Consider the following 26024-nt stretch of genomic DNA (forward strand, 5'->3'; position numbering starts at 1 on the left):
ACATCTGACGGCTGTAGCCAGGCGGACTTTTTGTCAGGTTCGCCTGATCCGCCAGTTGCGGCCCTTTCTTGATCGGGATTCCCTGTGCCCAGTCACTCACGCCCTCGTCACCTCTCGCCTGGATTACTGCAACGCTCCCTACATGGGGCTCCCCTTGAAGGGCACCCGGAGGCTCCAACTGGTCCAGAATGCGGCCGCGCGGGTAGTTACGGGAGCTGCTTGGCGCTTCCATACAACACTTCTCCTGCGTGAGCTGCACTGGCTGCCAGTGGTCTTCCAGGCACGCTTCAAGGTGTTGGTTATCACCTTTAAAGCGCTCCATGGCATAGGACCTAGATATCTTCGAGACCGCCTGCTGCTACCGACAGCCTCCCATCGACCTGTGCACTCCCATAGAGAGGGCCTCCTCAGGGTGCCATCAGACAAACAATGTAGGCTGGTGACCCCCAGGGGGAGGGCCTTCTCTGTGGGGGCACCCACCCTCTGGAACCAGCTGCCCCCAGAGATAAGGAGAATCCAAGACCTCCGTGCCTTCCGCCGTGCCCTTAAAACCTTTTTTCCAGCAAGCCGGGCTGGCCTAACACTTTTTAAAATGTTTTTAATTGTTTTGTCATTGCTTTTAATTATGGGACCAAATATTTATATATCTTTTTAATTGTATTTTAATGTTTGTAGTTTTTGTTTTTACTTTGGCTGTACACCGCCCTGAGTCCTTAGGGAGAAGGGCGGTATATAAATTTGATATAAAATAAAATAAATGCAACAAGCTCAGTGGTGAGAAAAGCAAAGTCCTGCACTTAGGCAGGAAAAACGAAATGCACAAGTGTAGAATAGGGGCTCAACAGTAAACTGTGAAGGGGATGTAGGTGTCCTATGGGCCACCATTAAGTATGAGCCAGCAGCATGATGCAGCCACCAAAAAAGCCAATGCAGTCCTAGGTTGCATCAGCAGAGGGATAGTATAAAGCTAATGAGGCTGCGCTAGTGAAGCCACACTTGGAATACTGAGTCCAACTCTAGTCACCACTGTAGAAATCAGGTCCAGTCATTTGCTCTGTGCAAAGATGTCTCTCTCCTTCACAGTGTTTATTGCTTTTTATAGTTTTTTACAAGCAGAAAAGGCAAACCAGCAACAGCGTTTTAATTGGTAATACTATTCGCCCCCCTTAAGATGCCATCATCCTGATGGTGAAGGCAAGGTGAGATAATGCAGATCAGAGCCAGAATGAGATCATACAAGCAGGCAAGATACATAGCATCTGAGGCGAGGCAGTTTGCTGCACACAGCCTGACACCCATAACCATTTACCTCTACACACCACGATACAAAAAAGATGCTAAGGCCCTAGAAAGTGCATAGTGAAGAGCAATAAAGATAAGGGGCCTTGAGGCTTGCCTTTTGGGTTTGTGGATGCTCCATTGATGGAGGTTTTCAAGAAAATATTGACAAGGAAGGTATAAGGTCTGCCTGCCTGCTGGATTAGAAGACCTCCAAGATCCCTTGCATCCCTATGATTATATTAAGCTGCTGTTTTTTATATTCTGCAGACTAAAAGAAATTGGAGATGAAAATATTATGAAAGAAAACAGTGGAGGCCTCCATATGAGAAATGAGTGCTCTGATTCCCATTTGACTCCAGCCTCCTGCTGCACCTGGCTGAGATTCTGGTCCAGATGGCCTAGGATACTTCCAGCAGTTTAAACTAGCTCCCACAAAAGCACACTGGAAGAAGCAGGTGAAAAAGAATTGGGATATCCTGCTGCTCCCTGTTCAAGCAGAGGCAAAAGGTGTTCCAACTTTAGTTGTTTTGTAGTCCAATGTCAGTGCTCCCCCTCTTGTTGACTGGAGGCCCACAGAATGGCTCGGCACGCTTTCTGCCATCTAAGTGAATGGCATGGGAATTGGCATGTATCTTCTCCCCAGTAATTCATTTATTGAAGAAAGAAATCATCCATAGGCACCACATTTAAATAAGCATTTAATATTTAATTGCTACTAATATTGCCTTCAATTAAAAAATTATTTTCTAATTCCTTGCAGATATTTCAAAGTACAATATTAATTTTATACAAACTGGAGCAGGTAGCAAACCCTATTTCACATTTTACATTCTTCAAAAATACAACTTTGTTTATTCTTCTGGTGTTTTGGAAAGCTCTTCCTTTGGAAGTACTGTACCTATAGTGAGCATCTTCACATCACTCAATGCACAGATATTTGATCCCAGGTTTCATAGTTAAACTAAATGTGCTTAAACATAATATAGGTACTCCTGAGAGAAACAGGTTACTTCAAATTCTCCCCATCGTGTCCTCCGAGGTTGTGGAGTTTAGCCATAGCAACACTGAGGCAGGGTTCCCACAACATGCATAACCTGATCTTTCAATTCACCCAATTCACAGACCACCTCAAATCATGAGTTAACACAATGGGTTGATCAATTACCAACCGAAGACTAACCAAACTGTAGCAGTTGTGCATTGCAGTGGTTAAGCCTTTCATAAACTGGCTAACCTTCCATGAAACCCAGCCAGAGTCTGATCATGAAGATTTAGATCACAGTCCAAAAGTGAAGGGGACTCAGGAAGGCACTTTCAAAAATTATCTGAGAACCTTTGGAGTCTCCAGGCTCCTTACTCTAGGAAGCAATCAATCGTTCTTTGTGGGAAAGTGCCTGCTGGAAAAAAGGAAGGAAATCACTTCTCTTCAACTAAAGGGTTTTCTCTCCCCCCAACTTGCACAAGTTGATGTTTTTCTCCCCGACAGGAAAAGGTGCATCTGAAACTTTCATGGTTGGAACAATGGGAGATACCTATTTCCTGGTATGCCTTAATCCTAATTTGGACTAATCCAAAATCGGAAGAGAGGCTTAGACTGTTTTCTGATATTCAGTAGAGTCCCACATCTAGCTCCACTCCTAAATCCTGACACTGGTTAGATAAAACGTACTTTGTCTTTTGCCCACATCATCTAAGCCAGTATCTTAGTATTTGGAAAGAAATAACACTGCAAAACAAAAGAAAAAACTTCAAATAACATATTTCAAAATAAGAACAACAACAATAATCATTCTTCCCTGGACTTTACTAGTGAAGACTGTATGTGGGAAGAAAAACTAAAACACCCAAGTGATAAGGAAAATATAATGCATTTACTTGAAAGTGTCCACTGCATAGAAACTGGGTTTGGCCGGCGTGCACACTATTGAAAACACAGTGTGGATAACATACCATTTCCACCCATTTTCACAAACACACAGACACACCATACATAAAAATATCCAGTTTCCTTGGCATTTTTCAGTGCAGAACAGACTCCAAAGCTCAGAAACAATAAACAATGCAGAAGTTGAAAAACCAGCCCTCACTAGCAGGAAATATTGGCTAAAAACAGAAGATGCTATTTTTAGACTTGAAGCGAACGCAAAGGATATGATAGGAGAGTAGCATTTACATCCTGGTCCAATAGAGGCTCCAAACAAGATTTCCTGTGCTTTAATAGATAAGAACTCACCAATGTTACTGCCATCTCTTCCAAGATTAACCTGTCTCTTGGTGGTACCTTGAAATTTTGGAACGTCTTGGAAATAAGGCAGGCAGGTGGCAGCAGGGCACCGTCTTCAGAACAGCTTCATGACCAGCGAAGAGCAGCCTGTTCCCTCCCTTATGAGGAGCAGGACAGAGCTGAGAAGGTCTCCAAGCAGTGACAAAAACTGGAGAGATTCTTATCTTACCAAGTCCGTTCAGCTCAGGCTACTAATGGAGGTTTTGCATAGACTGGACATTTGCTTAAAGATGCGTAAGTCAGAAAAGGGCAGGGTGATGGTTTTGCGCCCCTTCCATCGATCCCACATAAACACACTTGTGCGCATGCACGCACATATACAGACATATAACCACACTCACAGAGTGCATGTGGACACTTCTAGTTAAATGTATTGCACTGAAGTTAAGTACTTTTTTTTTTGCACATCACATACTTTTTTACTCAGAACAAAAAGGAGGGAAATACCCAAGGACTGTGAACAGTTATTTACAAATGACATTGCAGCCGTCAGCTGAAAGAGAACTAAAGTGCATTTTAGAGGCCAGCAAGTGTAACTAGATCAGCCCCAGTGAACTATATTCCTTCCCTAAACTTAAATAGCAGACGCAACTGCCAGAAAACACTAGACTCCAGAGCAGGTTTTTCTAAAACTTAGTCATTTCCATGTTCATGAACTACAATTTCAGAATTCCCCAGCCTGTATAACCACTGCTGAGAAGTCTGAGAGTTGAAGTCCATATCCCAGAAACTGACTACTTGCCCTGCTCTAATAACTTGCTCCCACCCTCAATACACAGCTGAGATGAAGTCCACTGGGACTCTTTACTCCCTGGAGTCTTGGTACAATTAAGTTACTCAACCCTCAGCCCATAAGCAGCCCACAGGCTCAGCTGGCTCCCAAAGTCACGAGGGGGCAGGAGGTGGGGGCAACCTTTCCAACAGGCAGCATCAAGCAAAGGGAACGCTCTTATAACACGTGATCAAAATCCACACAGGGACATGCTAGTCTAAGCCCCACCCCAACTGACAGTAGAGTAGCTCTCCAAAGTTAACAAGAAGCACCGTAACTACACAAGCCTCACAGGCAAGGGCAAGGTTCAGGAGGCTCTCGTCTGTGTTTAGCTTAGGAGGGAGTGGAGCATCAGAAATGCCCATGGACTGCAGACAGTCGCAGAGGAACAGCAACCAACCGGCTTGTCCCGCTGCAAAAGCAGCACTGGAACCTGCAAGGTGCCTTGCAAGGCCTTGCAGTCGCCTCCACTCCACAGCCACGTCACGGTGGCAATGACCCTGCTTCTTCCACCTCTGCTTTGTGACCACCCTGCCTGCCTCTCAGCTTGAGAAAAGCTCTTGGAGGGGCATTCTGAGCAATGGGCATTTGTCCTGGGAACAAAAGAGGATTACTAGAAAAACCAAACACAGTGGATGTGACAAAATAAAAACATGTACAAAACTTTAGAAAGGAGACTTCCCAAAACCGTCCAGGCATTCTATGCTGGGATTTTACCCTGAGTAAGTTAAGAGAGAAAAGGCGTCCTTCCCCGATGGGGCAGGTAGGCTGTCTCACTGCACCCCAATAGTCTGCTGAAGGAAGGACAGTCTGCTTTGCCAGACCAAGAGCTGGATTGCTCCTCAGTCTCCACTGGACCAACGCTGAGACCCCTGAGCACTTCTCTGAACCCCCTAGAGTCAGCCAATCTAAGAGGAACGTTTTCTAGCAAGAGCTGCTCCATGCTGAGAGAGTCATTCTGATAAAGCTGAACAGTGCAAATCCTTTTAGCCCCTGAATTCATGTAAACACCCATGCAGTGCACTTGGTTGCCAAGAAGGGCAGAAAGGTAAGATGAAAGAGCCAGCAGCCCTTTTACTCATGTGCAAAGTCTGATCGTGATGCGCACCCTTTGCCTTCTACAGCTAGCAGACAGAGGAGGCCATGGGGAGGGCATCTCCACGCCTCTCTGCTTCTGCTGCTGCTAGGAGAGGTCCCACCCCACCCCCCACCCCCGTCTCCCTGTTTTCACACAAACATTGACTTCTTTCCCCTCCCTGCTTACAGGGTCCCTACCCTGAATCACCCCCAGGCCTAGAAGCACTCCGTTCCACCCTCCTGAAAGCAAGGTGCAGCCCCCGCCCTGCCCACCCCTCCTTCCAAAGTGACCAATTCCTACGCTCACATTGCTATGAGCCAAAGTGACAAACCAGGCAGAGCTGCCATGGCTGCATCTCCTCTTGGGAGAAAGGGATCCCATGACACGTTCCGGGGCAGCTGGCCCTGACCCATCTCTGCTGCTGCTTTCCAGGGCTTCCCTAAGGGAAGTTGCTGCCCAAGGCAAGTCCTTCTTCCCCTTGTAAGAGAGGTTCAAGGGGAACGAGAGTAGAGGCCATCTCCAGGCTCTGGAGAGAAAGAAAGCGGGAGGCCTCCATGGCACTTAGGGACTGGTTCTGGGACCCAGGCGGGTGGCTCTGCTGGCCAGCAGGAGGCAACACAGATGAACAAGTAGCAGTAGCAGTGGACGTACTGGCCACCGTCCTGGGGAAGTCCTGCGGCCCTAGTGCCGGGGGATTCCCCGAGGTCTTCGAGAAGAGGGAGGCACAGTCTTTGCTGCCGGCTTTCTCCTTGCTTGTGTCTCGGCAGGCGCACTGGCATTGGCACACCTCTTCCTGCTTGATGATGATCACAGGCACGCTCAGGCCAATCTGCTGCACCGGATTCCCTGGAGAGAGAGAGAAAGCTATCACTCCATGGAGAGGCCCCAGCTGCTTCTCTGAGAATGGCCCATGAAGCCAGGCTCAGAGAAAAGGCTCTTCTAGGAGGGCCGTTCCCATGCCCATCACTGCTGCTAGCTAGCAACATCGCCTCCCTCTAGGTAGCTCCGCAAGCTTGGAGCTGCTGCTAAGGTCAGACATCTCAGGCTGCAGCCTGAGCTCGGCTGCTCTTCCCGAGGCAGAAACTGCATTATCTAGCATCAATTCCATGCTCATGGAAATAAATATCCTTTCAACCCACAGGTTTGCTGCTCTCCTTAGCGAAGCCCCTAATGTCCCCTCCCTCTCTCAGAGTGTATGGTGGGGCCCCCCGTTTTGCATTAGTAAGAAGGACACCTATCAATCAGTGGGCTTCCCGCAGGAAGGAGATGCAGAGAGCCTCAAATCACATGGCTCAAGACCAGAGTCCTCTGGTCAGACCCCCCACCCCCAAATCCTCCCTGCCATTCTCAGCAGATTTTCTTTGGGGAGGGGTGGTGGTCAAAGAATGTGGAGTTCAGGCCGTGTGGCTTACCTGCACCACCAGTCACAGGGAGAGCAGTTGTGAAGAAGACCTTCTCTACAACAGGAGGCTGTGGCTTGGAAAGAAAAGCGGGGGTGGGGTGGGGGGTTAAGCCTGTGAGGAGAGAGGTTGCGGCTCCCTACAGTGTTATAAAGATCACTGCAGAATACTCTGAGATCTTGTAATCCTACACAGCTCTGACCACACAACCCCCTCAAGCCTCTGAGACTTACCATTTGTTCCTGGTTCTGCAGTGTCCCAGTGGCACCATTTAAAATCCACTGGAGGTTTTGTTCTCCCATAATGATGCTGGACTGAAAAATGGCTGGGTTTTGTGAGGGGGCGACGGTAACCCTGGGATTGCTGGGCAGCGCAGGGCCCCCTCCCACGGGCACAGTCTGAACTCCGCTGGGCAGGACTTCAGGGGCACCTGCAGCTGCGGGTCCAGAGGTGACCTCTGAGACTCCAGGAAGCCCAGCTCCAGTGGGCTGTGCAGAGCTCTGAAGGTGGTGCAGGAAGCCCTGGGGATTGGCTGCCAAAAGTGTACTGTTAGAAGGAGGCACTTCTGGAGGCTGCAGGAGACTGGCAGGGGTGCTGTATGCTGCTGGCTGAGCACCCGTGGATGCAGGAGGCAGTGCTTGGAGGGAAGGCTCAGAAATGCCAAGCTGGAGAACAAGCGGCAGAGATAAGGGCGCAGACTCTCCTGATGCTGGCTGGGCTGGTGGAGCTAGCTGGGTATCGCCATCAAAATCTCCCATCAAGGCATCTGTCAAGCAAGCATAGGGACCATCAAATCTCTATCCTGAGACCTGCCCTGGGGTGTGTGTGTGTGATCCTGATGGAACCCAGGAAAATCACAGCTGGATGCTCTCACAGCTGCATGGGAAAGATGCCCCTCTCTTAAACTTTGCCCTGCTTCCTTCCGAGTGTTGTGACCTAGGCTTCCTGAGTAGTCCTAAAAACCTCTTTTATTGCAACAGCTGTGAATTACGTTCATTCACAGCTGAGTCCCAATTAGTTGCAAAGTGTCCTTTGGGATAATCACCAACCTTTATCTCCCTTGACACGCTGCCAAAGATCTACTTGGCAAAGCCACACGGATTCCAGAATCAAACAGAGATGCCGACTGGGAACAGAATTAACAACATTGCTTTCCTGCACAGAGCCCACGTCTTTGTTCCTCTTTTAAACCTTATGGGAGGGACCAATCATCTCCAGGCCTTACTCCCGAGTCATCCCTTTAGTTTTAAATGTTCTTTCCTTCTGGCAGCTCTGCGCATGCGCACACTAGGAACAGACTCCTGTTCCTCTGGCTCTCTGATATCTGACTCTGGAGGCTCTGGAATCCGCGCATAACTTCCAGATGGCCCTGGCCCCATCTCTGCCTCCGACGCAGGTTCGTCCGAGCCTTCCCCAGACTCCAGGACTGGCCCATGTTCCTCCCCAGCCTCCTCACTGTCCGACTCCGCTGCCAGCTCCAAAGGCTGCTGGCGGACCACAACACTGAGAGGTCACACTATTGTGCCTACACTACTCTGGTAAAGCAGGCCTGTATACATCCCACCTCAGTCTGCCTGTGGCAACATTTTCCTTCCAGGCAGTCCAGCCCAAAGATTCCTCACTGCTACCAAAGAACACCTTTCTTCATCAGAGCATTAGATGCACAGCACATGGAATCTCTCCTTCTATTCACAGATACAGTTTCCGTAACTGCACTGGGCTCTGAGAGGCTGCCAAGCCAGTTCTTTTTGAGCCTTGGACAGTTTGCTCAGATCTGAAGATAACTGCTAATATGATGTTGCCAAGTGAACTTGTACCTGTGTGCTGAGAGTCTTCCTGATTTGGAGGAGGCTCCGGGCTCTGGAACATCGACTCGAAGATGCTTGCTGGTGAGATTGTACTCAGGTCTTGTCTATGTGTCTACATAAAGGAAACAGTCGTAAGGCATCCCAGCTCAGTGATCTGGTGCCCAAGCTCAGCGCCAGCACTGGCTCTAGGCCCAGGTAAGATAACAAAGAGCAGGCTGTTCGCAGTACTCTGCTGGAGAAATCCAATAAGCCAGCTTGCTTTCTGCAGCATGATAGACAAGTATCATTGACTGGAGAGCACAGTCCTCCTCCAAAGAGATGGCAAGAGGCTACTTATATACCAGACACCCTCTACTGGGCTATTATAACCAAAGGCAAGAGATGCTTACTGGATCTGAATTATCCCGCAGTTCTGAATCTGTGGACATAAGGCTTAAGTCGCTCAGGCAGAGTGAGTGGTTTGTATCCTGCAGAAGAGGAGAGGGAGCCTGAATTAAGCGAAGGAGCATTCAGAACAAAGCAGGGGAACTGAGTGCCTCCTGCCCCATTCTGGTCAATCACATCCAACACAGCCAATGGTCCAGAAGGCCAAAATCTCCTAAACCCCAAATTACAGCCACAATTGTGAGTCCATCTCTGATGTCACACTTTTCAATTGTCATCAGACCCTTCACTTCAGAATATGCAGTAGTCAGCACCGACCAAAGATTCTTCTGGTTTTTGTAAAACACAAGGGATTGCTCAATGAGAGTTTGGAGCAGAAGAGAACTACAGAAAACGGCACAAGTGATGAACCTGCCATGGATTCTACAGTGAATTGCCCAACTCCAAGGAAGGAGCCAGCAACTTTAGAGGGGGCCAAATCAAAAGAAAAAGGCATGGAGAGAGAGAACATTGGCAAGTCGAAGTAGGAGGGATTTGACTTCCTTATTTTTACAAGCATGATTTTGAGATTATACAAAAATAAAATGATTATTTACTTATACTTGTATGCCACCCAACTCTCAAATGACTGAGCAGCTCACAACAATCAAAGAAGTTAAAACATTTATCTGAACTTATATGTTCCTATAATGGTATGATGGAAAGACCATGGGGGATCATGTGAAGAGAGGATGCCTAGGGAAGAAAGAGCCTTCCAATAAAAACAGGCATAGCCCACAGCTGCATAGTGAGCAGAGCAAGAGGCTCCAAAGGAACCCTCCCTAAATTCTCAGATTATACAGATGATAGTGGGAGAATTGTACTTTTAGACCTGCAAGATTCGGTTAATGTAGCCTTACAACAAAGTAGAATTAGCTCATCTGGTATGTTTTCTGTCTGATCTCCCTGGTAAAGCTGATGCTATCCAGCAGCAATGAAATGACAATAAAATCAATAAAAAAATAAGGATCAAAGATGCCAAGCACAATGAAGTGATTTGTTTCCCTCACCAAAGGCCTACGTAACCCAAAAGGAGGTAGGAAGGATGGCCCACCACTCCTTCCTATCCTTTCCTCTGGAAATTCAGATTTACAGTCTCTTTGAAATATTGATCAGACTTGTGGAAGCCCTTGTCATTCAAATAATTTTACAAGAGATGTATGGTTCGTTTACTTCAACAAAAACACTTATTGTTGCAGATTGAAGACTAAAATCAGATTATATTTCTTTAAGTTGTCATGGGTATTGGTATTTTATTATTACGAAGCAAATTGTTAGCCTAAACAGAGAGGGTCAAATATTTCTTTGCAAAGTGGCAAATAAATGACAACAGTGATATCCTTGAATTCTAAATAAGTCCCACAAAACAAGTTGCTTCCAAAGTGACTATTTTCTTCATTAAAAGCAATTGAAAAGTTAAAATGTCAGTTGGTAAAAAATAGGTTTAAACACTTCTTATATTGCAGTCAGATATAGTTGCTTTTTTAAAATCATGTTTTGTTTTGTTTTGTTTTGTTCTCATTGTCAGCAAATTTCTCCTTAATTCTAGATTTGTTCTCTGGATTCGTTTTTTTCCTGCCTTTGGAGAATCCTCTCTTCTTTGTGGCAACCCCTCAAATATTGGAACACTGCTGTCATGTCACCCTAGTTCTTCTTTTCATTAGACTCTAGACATACTCAATTCCCGTAATCGTTCTTGTGTTTTAGCCTCCAGTCTCCTAATCATCTTTGTTGCTCTTCTCTGAAACCTTTCGAGCGTCTCAACATCTTTTTTTATATTGTAGCAATGGAAAGTGGATTCAATATTCCAAGTGTGGGAATAGTGTGCAACACTCTGCAGCTGCCAAAAAGGGGTTGTCCACCTGAACTCCTAGATCCCTCTCACAGTTACTGCTATGAGCCAGGTATCACCTATTCTATACCATTGCATTTTAGATTTTTTTTTTTTTTTGCCTAAGTGTATTTTATTTTTTTAGCTAGGGTCCAGTGTGTTCCAGTCTGTCAAAATCCTTCTGGATCCTGAGCTTATCTTGTGGGGTGTTGGCTATTCCTGCCAGCTTGGTGTCATCTGCAAATTTGATGACTTCCTTTTATCCCCTCATCTGAATCATTTATGAAGATATTGAAAAGCACTGGGCCAAAGACAGAAGCTTGAGGTACCCTCCTGCATGCTTCCTGCCATGTAGATGCAATTCCATTAAGGACTACAGGTGGAGATGATTACTAATCCATCTGGTGGTGATACTATCTGACCCACATTTTTCTATCATATCGAATAATAGATTGTGGTCTATTTTATCAAATGCCTTACTAAAGCCCAAATAAATTTTTTCCACAGCAGTTTGCTGGTTCACTAATTTAATCACTTCATCAAAGAATGCAATAAGGTTTGCCTGGCATGATCTGTTTTTGACAAACAATTGTTAATTTGATTATAAATGTGCTTCTCTCTAAGTGATCACAGATTTGATGATTATTTGTTCCAGAGAAGTCTCACTGCTTTTAAAAGTCCATTGCCATACTGGCTGTCACTGATAGAGCAGTATATAATAAATCATATCTATCCCAAATCCCCATTCTAGCTTTAGTTCCATATATTTTACTTCATTTTGCACTATTTTAGGAACATGCTTATGAAACTGGTGCTTCATTACAGATAATCTAGTATCTAATACTGTCTGCTGCAATTAGGAGTAACTAGCCCTGATGATGTTATCTAGTTCGGGTAATGAAATGTCTGAAAGAAAATAATCAAGCTCAGAGAGCACCAAGGACCCCTCATTTCAACCCTGAGCTACCAGTATTCTCCCTTATTGGTATTCAGTAATGTACTTGGGGGACGCAGTGGCTCAGTGGCTAAGACGCTGAGCTTGTCGATCAAAAGATTGGCAGTTCAGTGGTTCAAATCCCTGGTGCCGCGTAACAGGGTGAGCTCCCATTACTTGCCCCAGCTTCTGTCAACCTAGCAGTTCGAAAGCACATAAAAAATGCAAGTAGAAAAATAGGGACCACCTTTGGTGGGAAGGTAACAGCATTCTGTGCGCCTTTGGCATTTAGCCATGCCAGCCAAATGACCACGGAGACGTCTTCGGACAGTGCTGGCTCTTCGGCTTTGAAACGGAGATGAACACCGCCCCCTAGAGTCGGGAACAACTAGCACATATGTGTGAGGGGAACCTTTACCTTTACCTTATACATGAAAAGTCCTGGATGTAAGGAACAGATGTGGAAACTGCTTGAAACAGAATTATATTCAAGTGTGTGAATTCACACAAAAAGTGGAATGATGATGAGAAAGTGGCTGTGGATGAAGGGAAAGCAGCATCCAAGTGAGTAACTGTTAGAAAAACTGAGGATGAGAAAAAGATACTTTAATAATTAGAGAGAAAGACAGTATGCAGTCAAAAAAGACAAAGTAAGGGTTAAATTAAACAAGCAGGAAAATGTAGAATGTTTTTGGTGTAAATAAAAAAAAAAACTCTTTTGAAGGTGGATCCAAGAAGTTAAAGAAGGAACAAAGTGAAATGAAATTAAAAATAAAAATGATGAAATTATTTGGGATGCAACTGAGGTTATACCATAAGTCATATTTTGGAGTTTTCTATGGAAATTACAGTGATATATATAAAAAATGGAATTCAAATAAATGCTGTAATTAATGTCCAAGAAAAAATGGATGAAAAGGAAAAATTCAATAGTAAGAATGCTGAGAAATTGTACATAAAGGATGTGGATGATATTATACTTGAAGAAATGTTAAAATATGGCTTCAATAGCTATGCAACTTTTTAATTGGATTCAGGATTCACGTCTGGTTATGGGACAAAATCAGCACTGGTCGCACTTACTGATGATTTCTGGCAAGCGAGGGATGATGTTACTGCAAACATCTTTGCTCTCCCTGACCTCACAGCAGCCTTCAATACCATTGGCCATGGTATCCTTTTGGGCCACCAATGGGGTTGGGGGCCCAGTGGTGCAGTTTTGCACTGCTTTGACTCCTTTCTCCAGTCCCAATCAGTGTTGATAGGGAGTGAGAGATCCACTATCAGAGCACTAGATTGACAGATAAGCACAATTCAAAGCGCACTGGCAACGTCTCCTCGAATTGTGATGAAACGTTTGCAACTAAATTGCCAAGCTCGGAGCTCAGACCAACAGCCCAACTACCAACTCAAGCTACTTATATTCAAATACATTTCAAGGTATTGAGTCAAAGAAGAATGGCAGAGGCTTTGCCCACTGTTTCAGGTAAGGGTTAGTGACACACCTTCCCTTTTGAAGCCTTCATATCTTGCAAGATCTTGCCTCCTGAGGGTCGAGATGCTTTTAATCTCCTGGACTCTAGGCAGATACTCAAGACCTGGAGTATTGAGTATTGGGTCCTATAGGGTGAGGGCTGGCATAAGTAATAAATTACTTAGTAGCTTTTTATGTCTGTGTTAGCTGTCTTGAATTTATTGAAATGGGCTGTGTATTAAATATTGTATAAATTATTTTTTTCAATAACCAACCTCTAAGGTCCTTCTCATCTTAGTTGTTGATAAGCTTCAATTTGTCAATGCAATGCTGAGAACTGGAAACTCTACTCTGACCATAGTCTTACTCTTTCCACTACCCAATGGATTCCCCTGCCAGTATTCCTGCTTGTTCTCCTTGTTCATTCATTCAGTTCTAGCTAGATTTTCTGTGGATCCTGCTGGAATTAAAAGAATAAAGTTGAGACTATGCAGTAAAGCCTCAGTTTTACCGACCCCAATACAGGCAACTTCATGGGCAATGGGCAAAATCTGAAATTGGATTTTGCTCCAGAATAATAGACAATCTGTTTGATAAAGCAGATTGGAGAACCATTGCTTCTGCACATTTGCAACTGTGGTATCCCCTGTCCATGTGTTTTGTCTCACATATTGATAGAATTTTAAAATAAAATTGGCATCATTTGCAAATATTTTATAAATATTGTTTAATCTGCAGTGGCTCTAAAGGCAGTCAAAAAAGAAATAGAGCATCACACATTCCAATCAAAAATTAGTATTGGTTGAAAAGTCCGAATTGGGATGAGCACTGGAGAATGGTATAAAGAAACAGTGTTTGATATTTGTTAAGCAAAATATATGCTAAAGAAAAATTTACAATATAAAGCTACTAATAATACAGCTGAAATTGGAGCAGGACAGTTCAGGCAAGAAATCATGAGAATGGTGCAAACGAGAGCTCTCATCAAAGCAGTGTTGAAATTATAAGCAGGCAAAAAGATCAGCAGGAAAAAGATTTGGGTATTTATATTGATGGATCACACAGTGACATAAGTCATATTTAGCAAATTGTGTTAGCAAGGAGTGCTGAAAGACCTAATTCATCCTTTGCCACCTAGATACTATAATTTAGAGGAAGGATGGCTTATATAGTCTATTTTCAGGACTGAATCATCCATAACTTCGCCAGAAGTCAGAAAGTGGTATCAAGAGGAGGTGCTGAAGATGTCCCTTGGAAACATGGAGCCTGTTGACAATGTTCCCATTCATTCTTTGGGGAAAATGTACTCAAAAAGTTTACAATGTAAGTGCATAGTTTTGCCCGCTAAAATCAATTACCTATCCTATGAGCCAGAGACTGATTTTGTCGAATAAAACATTTTAGATGAAGAAACAGTTGGGTTGGTGGGCAATCTGAAGAAGAAACAGACATAAGAGGGCCTTAGATACTACTGCTCAGTCAGAAATCTTCCAACTTCGCTACAGTTGGAAAGCAGTCAAAATTCCAATGTTGGCAAACAGCTGGGGAAAAGAGCTGCTCTGTGATGCGAGGCAGAATTGCAGTTGAAGGAATGGGAAAAGGAAAACCATTGAACTCACACTGCTTAGAAGATGAAGGGATAGCAGGTTGGATACTTCTAGAGGCTATGCCAGCGAGAAAGAGGAAGACGAGGGATGAGGAGGAAAAGGAATTGCCAATCCCAAAACAAAGTAGCGATCATACTCAGTGACAGGTTTTCCTGACTGCTCCTCTGATCACAAAACCCAGCCTTCAGGACATAAGCTGAAGCACCATGTTTCCAAATATGGGTGAAATTGGATACTTTCTTCAAACTAATCACTAACATTGGCTTTTTCATGATAAAAAATAAAGTTGAGTTGGTTTCTCAGATAAAAGTGTGTTTGTTGTGGTAAAAAATCACATTTGCCATTCAATGAATAATTGGCTTTATAGAAATTCCATTCTCCTTAACTGGTCCGTTGAATCAAAGTTTCATGACAAGTTGCTTAATGACTGTTCAAAATTACCACAGGCCCAGAATGGGTGCATTACAGTCTGCAAAGCACCTGGTCATTGCAAAATATCATCCCCTCCCCCGATCACATGACATTTTGGGTGCCCGATAACTGGCTCACCTTTGCAATTGGTTGCGGTATCCCATAGTCACGACTGGGATCTGTGATTTTATTTTATTTTTTGGCCTGTTTCTGGCAAGAAACATAGATTCAAAAGAATGACTTCACACTTATGACTGCAGTATTTGGTTAACAATGGTGGATTTGCTTAATAACTGCAGTGATTTACTTAATGACCACTGTAAAAAATGTTGTAAAAGTGGGTACATTCACCTGGGTGTCTTAACTGTAACCAGAATTCCCAGAAATCCAGTCCCAAATGCAGTCTAAGGTCAAGGACTACCTATATTTATATTTATTTTTTTATATGATCCAAAGTCCTAGCATCAGAAATAAATATTATCTTACAGTACTGTTCAGATCTAATTATCAACCTGTTTTGGAGGCAGAGTATTGCTTGACACTCATACTTCCTTGTGAAATTTCAGCTGCAAAGATTGCAGGAGCTGGACTTCTAGAAAAGATTAAGAGTATTGCTGATGCAGTTACCCATGAAGCACACCAATGTTTAACTGAGGCACTAAACACTCACCTCAGAGAGGTTGTTGTTGGAGAACAAAGTGTATGAGGATCCTTTTTCATGTCCTTTCATGTGACTTTTGAGGCTATACTGTGTGCTAAAGGCCTTTTCACACCCATTGCTGGGACAAAAGAAAGGTCTCTCACCTATAGTGGAAGAAATCAACAGACGTTATCAATCAAACCAAAGGTACAAGTCCATCAATATCTGGATTCCAGCAGCTCCACAACTCTGAATAGTTACAACAGACTTATTTCTAAATTCACTGCAGGGGATGAGAACTAGGCTCTTAATAAGCAGAATTCTAATGTAGCAAATTACAACACCCTTATCAAAACTAGCAGGCCCTGTCAATGTTCACTCAAACATGTTTACTTTCTTAAGCTCCGTAAAAGAATTCAGGGGTCAGAAGTCCTCCAGGTCTTACCAGTGTGTGTCCTGACATGTGTCTTCAGATGATGGCTAACAGCAAAGGCTTTCCCACAGCCATCATGGTCGCACCTATGGGAGAAAGTAGGGAGGCTTACACCTTTGCAACCTTGCAAGTGTGCCAGCTTCAGCTCCATTCAGGCAAGCTGGCTTTGTAAGAGCACTTGTGACAGCGATGGTTGATTGCCAGGTTGAGTAAGAATAATATATGTGATATGGCTGCAAAAAGGGCAAATCAGTTTTAGGCTGCATCAAAAGGAATGAAAAAGTAAAGGTGTCCCCATGGGTTTTATCCCACAAACCGTGACTGATTTTAGGGGGCAGTGCTCATCTCTGTTTTTTAAGCCAAAGAGCCAGCGTTGTCTGAAGATATTTCTGTGGTGTGCCCAGCATGACATCATGCCACAGCACAGAGTGAACGGTGAAAAGGAATGTTTCAAAATTAGGAGAGGTCCACTTTTCTCTCCTCAGGTCCTATCTTGAGTGCTGGAAGATGTTTAGAAAAAGGTGATAATAACTTTATTGTCATTGTACGTGTATACCCAGTATACACATACAACGAAATTCACTTAACACCCAAAGACCAGGTCCAACACACATAACAATCCCCAAACACACTCCCACCCACCACAATTCCCCCACCCCTAAACCACCCAAGCATCCACACAACAGACCAAGTAATGCTGTCCAACAGCTCACTGATGGTGGCTCTTTAGTTCATTGTTGAATGCAATTATAGCTCTGGGATAAAAACTATTCAGAAAATGTGTGGTCCGAGTTTTAATTGTTCTGTATCTTCTGCCAGAAGGCAACAGTCCAAAAAGATTGTAAGCAGGATGGGAAGAAACCCACAAAGACATTGAAGCAGCTTTAGCTTTGAAGAGAAGACTGTGGGATATAATAGAATTCAAATACTTATATTCTTTATTGTTTCAGAGAATAGGACATGGACTAACAAATTTAAGCTACAGGAGGGCAGATTCCAGTTGAGTATTTTAATAATAAAAACACTTTTACAATGGAACCAATTACCCAAAAAGAGATGGTGGTGGAGAGGTGGTGAAGGAATTCTGCCTTTCCTTCAGGAACTCAAGTGGTTTAGATGGCAATTTTCCTTGATATTCTCACATCCCCATGAGGTGGGCTGGGCTGAGAGAGTGTACATGCCCCAAGTTTCCCACTAACTTTCTACAATAAGGGGGAATTGAAGTTGGGTTTGCCAGGTCTTAACATTTTAATGCCACTAGATGCAAGGAGTAGATATTAGATACAAAACATTTTAATTTGGATTTCTTCGTTGAGCAAGGGATTCAATTGTGACCTAAATGGCCACATCAACTGTGGAATTCTCATGCAAATGAACAGAAATATGCAATAAATATCTTGCATCTGCTCTGAAAGCATTGAATTGGCTCTAGGCCTGGCATGTGTGAATGGCAAGGTCTACATGGTAGAGAAATTGGATTATCTTCAGTGTCCAAGTGCCTTCTTCCACATGTATCAACTCCTCAGCTGAGATCGCATGATGAGACCCTCTTGATGGTATGCACCTATTATGGACTATTTAGAGGGTGACCTGAGGGCATCTGAGTATGTGGTTCCAGCTACTGAAATTTTTGTTAGCCTAAAGTATATGAAGCTTTCAGGAGCTGCTTAAGGCATATGTGTTCATCCATGAATTTGGTCACCACAGCACTGCCAGTCTGGCCTGATTATTCCATGATATAAAGATAGGGAACTTGTTTAACTTGGGTTTTCATGAATGATCATTTATGGGGGTTTTCTTGTAAATTGTTTGCCTTAATCTGTATGCAGGGCCACCTCTCTCTTTCATACCCACCAAACTAATGGTTGAGATGGGGATGTAAAGCAGGACTCCAATATTAATCTCAGAATATGTGTGGGTACGTTGGGACCAGTAAAAGTCAACCCATCAAGTCAACTGAAACCAAAAACCCAAGAGCAGTTTTGATGCCTCTGAGCTTCTGCAGAAGGGGACATGTCTGCATCAGGCTGATCTTCTCCACTTGCACAATGAAAAAGGCTAAAACTACTTGCTTTTCTATGGTAAACTAGTCTAATGTTGAGTGACACTGAACAAATGAAGCTGTGCACTCTGCTAGATAATTCAACATTTGCCAGAGGGGTACATACTAGAAATGTGTTTGGGAATTTACACATTATAGGCCTCAGTGAATAAACTGCTTCCAAAAAGTCCCAGCAGATATTATGGTACACTGCCTGTTTAAAAGCCTTGCAAATGGCCCAGGATACAATGCAATTCATGCAGCAACCAGACAACTTACCTGAATGGCTTCTCTCCAGTGTGAGTCCGAATGTGTTTCCGCAGATCACTGAGGGTTGTAAAGTACTTGCTGCAACCTTCTGACTCACAGTTAAATGTTTTCCCCGTATGAAGCCTCTGATGGGCTTTTAACCTAAAGAAGAAGGGGGTTGGAGAATGTCTCTTCTGATCCAAGACATGCCCTGCAGTGAAAGAGCAAGGCCCATCTGATATGATTACAGATTTGGGCCAAGGTTCTGCACACTGAAAACACCCATCAAAGCCAACATTTTAGTGGAAGACATTGGGTGGGTGATGTACATCAGGTAATAAATTCTGCAAGAGCTACAAAAACTGATGTGAGAGATCTGGGGAGCGGGGAGAGTAAAACATCAGGACCAATCAGGACATTGGTCAATTCAACCAGGAGTACCCATTTCTCTCTCTCTCTCTCCCTCTCTCCATGTGTAAGCAGTAATTTCTCCTGATGAACGTGAGATTTCCAAAATTCATCCTCTTACCTGTACAGTGTATTGAAGGCTTTTTCACAACCTTGAACATCACACTCAAAGGGCTTCTCCTTGGTGTGCACCCGGACATGGATTTTCAGGCTGTAGGATGTCAGAAAGGCCTTCCCACACCCCTCCTGATTGCACACAAAGGTGTACTCCCCACGGTGGGTCTTTTGGTGGGTGCGCAGGTTGCCTGCAGTGCTGTAGGTACGAGGGCAGCCCTCAAATGTGCACTGGTAGCGCTTCACCTGTCAGAAAAACAAGTATCATTCAAATCAATATTGGCCCAATCCATTTCACAGAGCTACTGGAAGAGAAAATAAGTGTTTGAGTTCAGGAGGCAGCAAAAGCAGCACTCTGTTTGCGTGTTATGCAAATAAAGCTGCTCACTCTGATCAGAATCAGAGGAGATCCTCCTTTGTTTGTGTCCATAGACAGTCCCACGACCCTGCCCTTTGCTTGGGGATTAGGGGGCACAATAAGGACTTTTAGATTCAGGACAGCAGGCAAGAAAAATATAGCTAAATGTGAGCTCTATGCTAAAGTAGGCTCCCCAACTTTTCCTTGTAGGTTGTTTTATGCAACTTTAAGAAATGTATAGGTCACTTCACTTGAGAGACTATCCTAAATGTCTCCAGTGAATGCAACTGACATTTTAACAGCATCCCTCATAACCTACAATATAAAAATAGTGAATGTCACGAATCATCAAACACAAATTACAATGTCTGATTCAAGTACATGTTGCATCATAGTACTGCATATGAATCATCATTTATCCCTTTCGGCCAGTTGCCTAGTGTAAATGAGACTCACTCCCGACTTCTTAGAAATAAAAAAAAAATCTACTTATGGGGAGGAATAGAGGACACATGACATTACCGTGATGATGAGGAAGGTCTACAGGAAACTATAATTAGGCTTTACTATACTCAGTAAAAGTGATTTGTTCACAGCTGAGATTGTAGCCCAAAGAATACATATACAAATACATTCATTAAATATAGTTAAGGTTTCATTGGGGGAAATCTCTATCAACTATGGACAAAGTCTATGTCCTCTACACACAGATTTCTCTGAAGAGGCTTTCCTTCTGTTACCAATCCACTACATTTATTATTTAGCGTATGGCTGGTCACACACAATATTAAAACACTTCATTTTTACAGGTTAAAACAATTAGAAAAAGAGCAGTAAGAAAACCTAAGAGGAAAACAGAAATAACATTTCAGAGTTTAATGTCGAGTTTGGAGATCCAGTCAGTAGCTGTCATTGTTACGCAGAGGAAGTCCCTAAAATCTCCTGGAATCCACTACAATACAAAGGTGAAGACTCAACAAAGTTTGCTGCATAGCTATGAAGGATAGATGCGGCTCAGATATTGAGAGCATTTCAAGAAAGCTTCAAAATACAGTGAAAAATAACACTGGATTCCTATACTCACATCACGTATTTCCAAAATGGAAGCTCTGGGTGGATTGGAACTACCAGAGTTTATCCCTCCACAGTCATATCTTCAACATACCTAATGTCCTTTATGTAAATCCCAGCTCCTGTCTCCCAGTCCAGATAATAGTGGGATAAGCTCTTACTACAAATCCCAGTTAGCTAAATTAAAGGAAAACCTTTAACAGGGTTTGCAGTGAGCAATTTACTTTGAAGGATTTGGAGGAAGTGTAATGGGTATACTGAGAATGCAGTATACAAAACTTGCATAAAGTAGCTTTACTTTTGCTTCCTTTTCTATGCAATATGAAATCTGAATGATTGCATTTATGCCTCACTCTGTATGCATAAAATCTCAATGCGGAGTAAGAGTATATTCCCACTCCCCAAACAATAGGACAGCTCCTATCGAAGCCTTCCAGACAAGCCAGATCTTACGTATTCCCTGGAAGGTTAAAAGAGTGGGAGCAAGTTGTTTCAAAACAGAGAAGCAGCTAGCAAGACTGTTTCCCCCATGCCTCTTCCTAACAGACACTTCCTACTCACCTGGGTAAGGCAGGCAGAATTTTCTCTTTATGGTCATGTGACTGTGGGATGCTGCTAAATGCCATAAATGCGGCCAAGTTGCCTAGCACCGGACATGCAAGTCACATGGCCCAGGGAGGCAGTCATCAACCAAAATGACTTCAGTCACCAAGTGGCTGAAGTTAAGGGCTACCTGTGCTTCTAACTTTTTCTAAAAAACTGAGTATTATCACTTTTAACTCATGTGGCAATAAGAACGTTTTGCTTGAAAGTGATTTTGAATGTTTGACAAGTACCCTATTGTGAAACTGCAAAAGAAATACTTTATTTTAAACTTCTCACTGAACCAAAAACTTGAAGCTAAGAGAACTGCTCTCTGAATTTACAATTTTAAAACAACCGAAAGTTCAAAGATTTACGTTAAAAACTTGTTAAACATAATTCCTTATCTCAATCATTGGATCCTTTCCCTTAATTTTAGTACTGAAAATTCCCAAGCCAACATGTCAATAATCAATCATGAACAGAATTTAGAGACAACAAGGTGATCTGACTGATCAGGAAAACATTCCTATAACCCTTTTTAAGCCTCCTGTCTTTTTTATGAAATGTGATTGAGCATTTTGCAGCAATTTAAAAAGGTACAAAAATGTATTAGACTTGTACTATATGCAGTAGATATAAAAAATCCACACACACCCGTGTTAAAATGCCAGGATTTTAAGATGTAAAAAAATCAGACCAAGAACGGGCCATTTCTGGCCTCCGGAGGGCCTTGGGGGGAGGGGCGCTTTTTGCCCTCCCCAGGCTCCTAGAAAGCCTCTGGAGCCTGGGGAGAGCGAAAAATGGGCCTTCCCCACCCCCACCCCACAGGGTGGATCTGTTTTTAGAAAATCAGCTGGCTGGCACACGCATGCACACTACAGCTGAGCTGTGTGGTTCCACGTGCCATGTATGGCTGTAGGGCTCCGCATGCCATAGGTTCGCCATCACGGATACAAGTTGTATAATTCCATTGAAAAACAAACTGAAATATTTGGGGGTGGGGGGGAAATAACATTAAAACATCCAAAAACATGGTTGCTTAAATGTGCACACCCTCTTATAAAGTAGGGGTGTAGCGGTGTTCAGAATTAACCAGTCAAATTCAAACTGATGGTAAACAGTACACACCTGCCATCAAGTAAGGTGACTCTGATCAAACCATATAAATTTCAGCTTTTCTAGTAGGATTTTTCTGACATTTAGTTGCTTCTTACGGCAAAAGCCATCATCTGCAAAGAGCTTACAAAGCATCAAAGGGATCTCAGTGCTGGAAAGTTTCAGTTGGGGGAGCTGTATAAAAAAATTTCCAAGGCATCGGATATACCATGGAACACAGTGAAGACAATTACCAAGAAGTGGAGAAAATTTGACACAATAGTGACATTAACAAGAACTGGATGTCCCTCCAAAATTGATGAAAAAAACAAGAAAACTAGTCCGAGAAGCTGCCAAGAGGCCTATAGCAACATTAAAGGAGCTGCAGCAATGTCTGGCAAATACTGATTGTTTACTACGTGTGACAACAATCTACTCTATTCTTCATATGCCTGGGCTATGGGGTAGGAAGGCAAGGCAGAAGCTTTTCTCTTACAAAGAAAAACATCCAAGCCCAGTTACATTTTGCATTTCTGACAAAAGCAAGTGGGCAAACGAGTTGGAATTTTGTCCATAATTCCAAAATGCATGTTTGGCACAAAACACATCGCCAAAAATACACTACACCCACAGTGAACCATGTTGGTGGTAACATGCTTTCGGCCTGCTGTTCTTCAGCTGAAACTGGGGCTTTAGTCAAGGTGGAGGGAATTATGAACAGTTCTAAATACCAGTCAATTTGGGCACAAAGCTTTCAGACCTCTGCTTAAAATGCTGAGAATGACCTTTCAACACAACAATGACCCAAAGAATATCTCCAAATCAACAAAAGAATGATTTCACCAGAAGATCAAAGTTTTGGAATGGCCCAGCCAGAGCCCAGACCTGAATCCAATTGTAAATCTGAAGAGGGTTTCCCAAGGCAAAGCTGACGGACACCTACCACAAAAGGCTTGAGTGTCATCATAAATCAAAAGTTGCTTCAACAAAGTATTAGTTTAAGGCTGTGTACACTTATGCAATCATGTTACTGTACTTTTGTATTATTTTCCCCCTAAACTATTTCAGTTTTTCAATTGATTTGCACAACTCACATATTATATTAAAGGTGAAAAAAATTCTGAAATGATTAATATTGGTCTGGGTTTTTTTACATCTCAAAAATGTGGCATTTTAACAGGTGTGTGTAGATTTTTTTTACATCCACCATAAAACATTACTCAGGAGCAGACAAAAGCTGTTTCTACTCATCCAGTTTAGTCTAGCAAGTGGGCATGTTACAAGTCCGTCAGCCAAGGAATGTTGGCTGGCGGGAACTAGGAGAGGTGCCTTCTCTGGTTCTCCCTGTCCTCTGGAATATCATTCCTTCAGAGAGTGGGATGACCATGACCCTGCTGGCCTTCCATTAGATTGTGAAAACTTGGTTGGAGCCTGGGGCCCGAGTATGTTAAGGGCCCTGTTTCTTGGTTATATTAATATCTATGGCAATAGTTTTACTCATGACTAAGTATAGTATATATTTTTATGTTTTATGACATATGTTGTCCAGAGTCACTGGTTGAAATAGTAATAGAAATTAAAGAAAAACAAAAACATAGAAAAACAAAATTGGTTTAGAAATTTAGGCACCTCAATTTATGTATTTTGACATATTTTTAAGCTCCTAAAATGCAAAAGAAAATAATTTTCTCAGACAAACCAGAAGACCCTCAATAAGTTTTTAACATTCTTTCAATGAAGAACTTCTTCCAGAAGACTCTCGGAAAGAGGGCCTCGTTTAAGCTGTCAACTTACTTCTTTAACCTTGGTTTCAGGGCACTCTGACTGCAAAGTGAGGGTGGCCCCCTCGATGTTCCGGGGCATGGGAGTTGAGCCAGGATTGATAGTCAAATGGATCTGATCCGGCGAAATAATGTGCTGCACGTAGCCCTGGGAGATGCCTTCGTGATCGGCCATCAAGTGGAATCTATCCTCCTGTAAGAAAGGCAGAAGATGCCGGCCTTGCCCTTCCTCTTCCTCCTCCTCTTCCTCCTCCTCCTCCTCCTCTTCTTCCAACGGCTCCTGGTCTTGCTCAATGAGGACGGTGGTCCTGTCATAGACTGTCCGGGAGGAAGGGGAGGCCAGGCCATTCTGGTCATCGAATCTGATCAGTTTGTCATCTCGAGCCAAGTCATCTTCCCCCACCTCGTAGTAGATGACATTCCGTGGGCTGTTCTCCCCCATGGCTCAGTGGAGTTCAGGGGCGGCCACAGGAGGAAGACGCTGCGGATTGTCTGCAAAGGAGGAAAAGCGGGGGGTGGGGGGGGGGAAACCGTGAACGAAGACAGGCCGCGCTCAAACAGAAACCGACTCCGGGCCGCCGTTTACTCCCGAGACCCGGACGACCGGCCCGCCGCCCCCGGCCAACCCAGGACCCAGGCGGTTGGAAGAGCCGGCTCCTCGGCCTCACCGCCGCACTTGGCCCGCCGACGACGACGAAGGCCCGGCAACAGCAGCAGCAGCAGCAGCAGCAGCAGCAGCGCTGAGCCAGCCGGGCCCGGCGCCGCCTGCAGAGGCCGTGGCCTCACCGGGTGCCCTCAGCGCCGGGTCAGGCCCGGGCGGAGCCGCCGCCATGATGCTGGGTCGTCCTCCGCCACCGACGTTCTCTCCGCTCTCCTCCGCCGCCACCAGGGTCTCCGCAGGCAGCCGCGCTTCCGCTTCCGGCCTCCGGCCAGCCCTCGTGACGCCGTACTTCCGGCCCTGACCCCGCCTCCCGATGGCTTCCTATTGGCGCCTCTCGCCGTCAGGAGGCGCTGTTCCTGCGTGGGGCCTCCCCTCCCTCCGCTTGTCCTGCCCCGGGTGCAGAGCTTCTGTGGAGCCGAGGCGCGAGGGCGAGTCCCGGTTCCGATACCTGGATGGAGGCTGGGAAGTGGCTTATCTTTCCGCCTTTCTGCGTTTTTCCCCCATATCTCAGTATGGCTGATCTTGTTTTTTTCTTAGTTCCTTTGCATTTCAATTTTTTTTAATAGTAACATCTATTTTAGAATCACTCCACAATGAAAAATATGCACAGGATAACGTCAAATTAAAAAAAACAAACGGGCAGGATGGAAGGAAGGACGTTACTATTTGCAAAATGCAGAGTGAAAAACTATCCAACCACATTTTTGCCCAGGTTCAGTGTTTGACCTTAATTTACAATCCAATATATTGTGCAAAGCAAAAGTATAGGATTCTAGTCGGACCCTTGCTCAGAGAAGGGTAAGCAAAGTGATTAAAAACATAAGATCGATCAATCAGAATAGAGCTGGAAGGGACCATGGAGGTCTTCTAGTCCAACCCCTGCTCAAACAGGAGACCCTATAGTACTTCAGACAAGCAGCTGTCCAGTCTCTTCTTACAAGACCTCCACTAATGAAGCACCCACAACTTCTGAAAACAAGCTGTTCCGCTGGTTAATTGTTCTCAGGCTAGTAATATTATTACTAAATTTGCAGATGATACAACAGTGGTGGGGTTGATGGCGGGGGGAATGAGTCTGCCTATTAAGATGAGGTGGAACGGTTGCTTTCATGGTGTAGAGACAATAACCTGGTCCTTAACACAAATAAGACCAAGGAGCTTATAGTGGACTATAGAAGGAGTAGATCAGACATCCAGCCCTTGCTTATCAATGGAGACCTAGTGGAGCAAGTGGCCAGTTTTAAGTTTCTGGGTGTTATCATAAAAGGACCTGACCTGGGACACT

General features: G+C 44.0%; 1 protein-coding gene across 4 annotated transcripts; it reads right to left on the reverse strand.

Moving 5' to 3' along the window:
- Positions 1 to 1966: 1966 nt before the first annotated feature.
- MTF1 (metal regulatory transcription factor 1) lies at positions 1967 to 25037 on the reverse strand. Of its 4 annotated transcripts, none has more exons than XM_034413318.2 (11): positions 24865 to 25037; positions 24092 to 24570; positions 19196 to 19434; positions 18697 to 18828; positions 16389 to 16462; positions 15974 to 16107; positions 9013 to 9090; positions 8633 to 8735; positions 7049 to 7581; positions 6828 to 6891; positions 1967 to 6261 (listed from the first exon to the last, which is right to left on the reverse strand). In XM_034413318.2, exons 2-11 carry the CDS (start codon positions 24518 to 24520, stop codon positions 5855 to 5857), a joined length of 2193 nt encoding a protein of 730 aa, XP_034269209.1. In that variant the 5' UTR covers positions 24521 to 24570; positions 24865 to 25037; the 3' UTR covers positions 1967 to 5854. The 4 variants fall into 4 exon arrangements, with proteins under 4 accessions (XP_034269209.1, XP_087733023.1, XP_034269211.1 ...); XM_087876897.1 differs by having other exon boundaries at positions 24747 to 25016; XM_034413320.2 differs by lacking the exon at positions 9013 to 9090.
- Between the last annotated feature and the right edge of the window lie 987 nt (positions 25038 to 26024).

This window comes from Pantherophis guttatus, chromosome 10, assembly GCF_059756535.1.
Source record: "Pantherophis guttatus breed Tessera chromosome 10, ASM5975653v1, whole genome shotgun sequence".
NCBI classification, from domain to species: Eukaryota; Metazoa; Chordata; class Lepidosauria; order Squamata; family Colubridae; genus Pantherophis; species Pantherophis guttatus.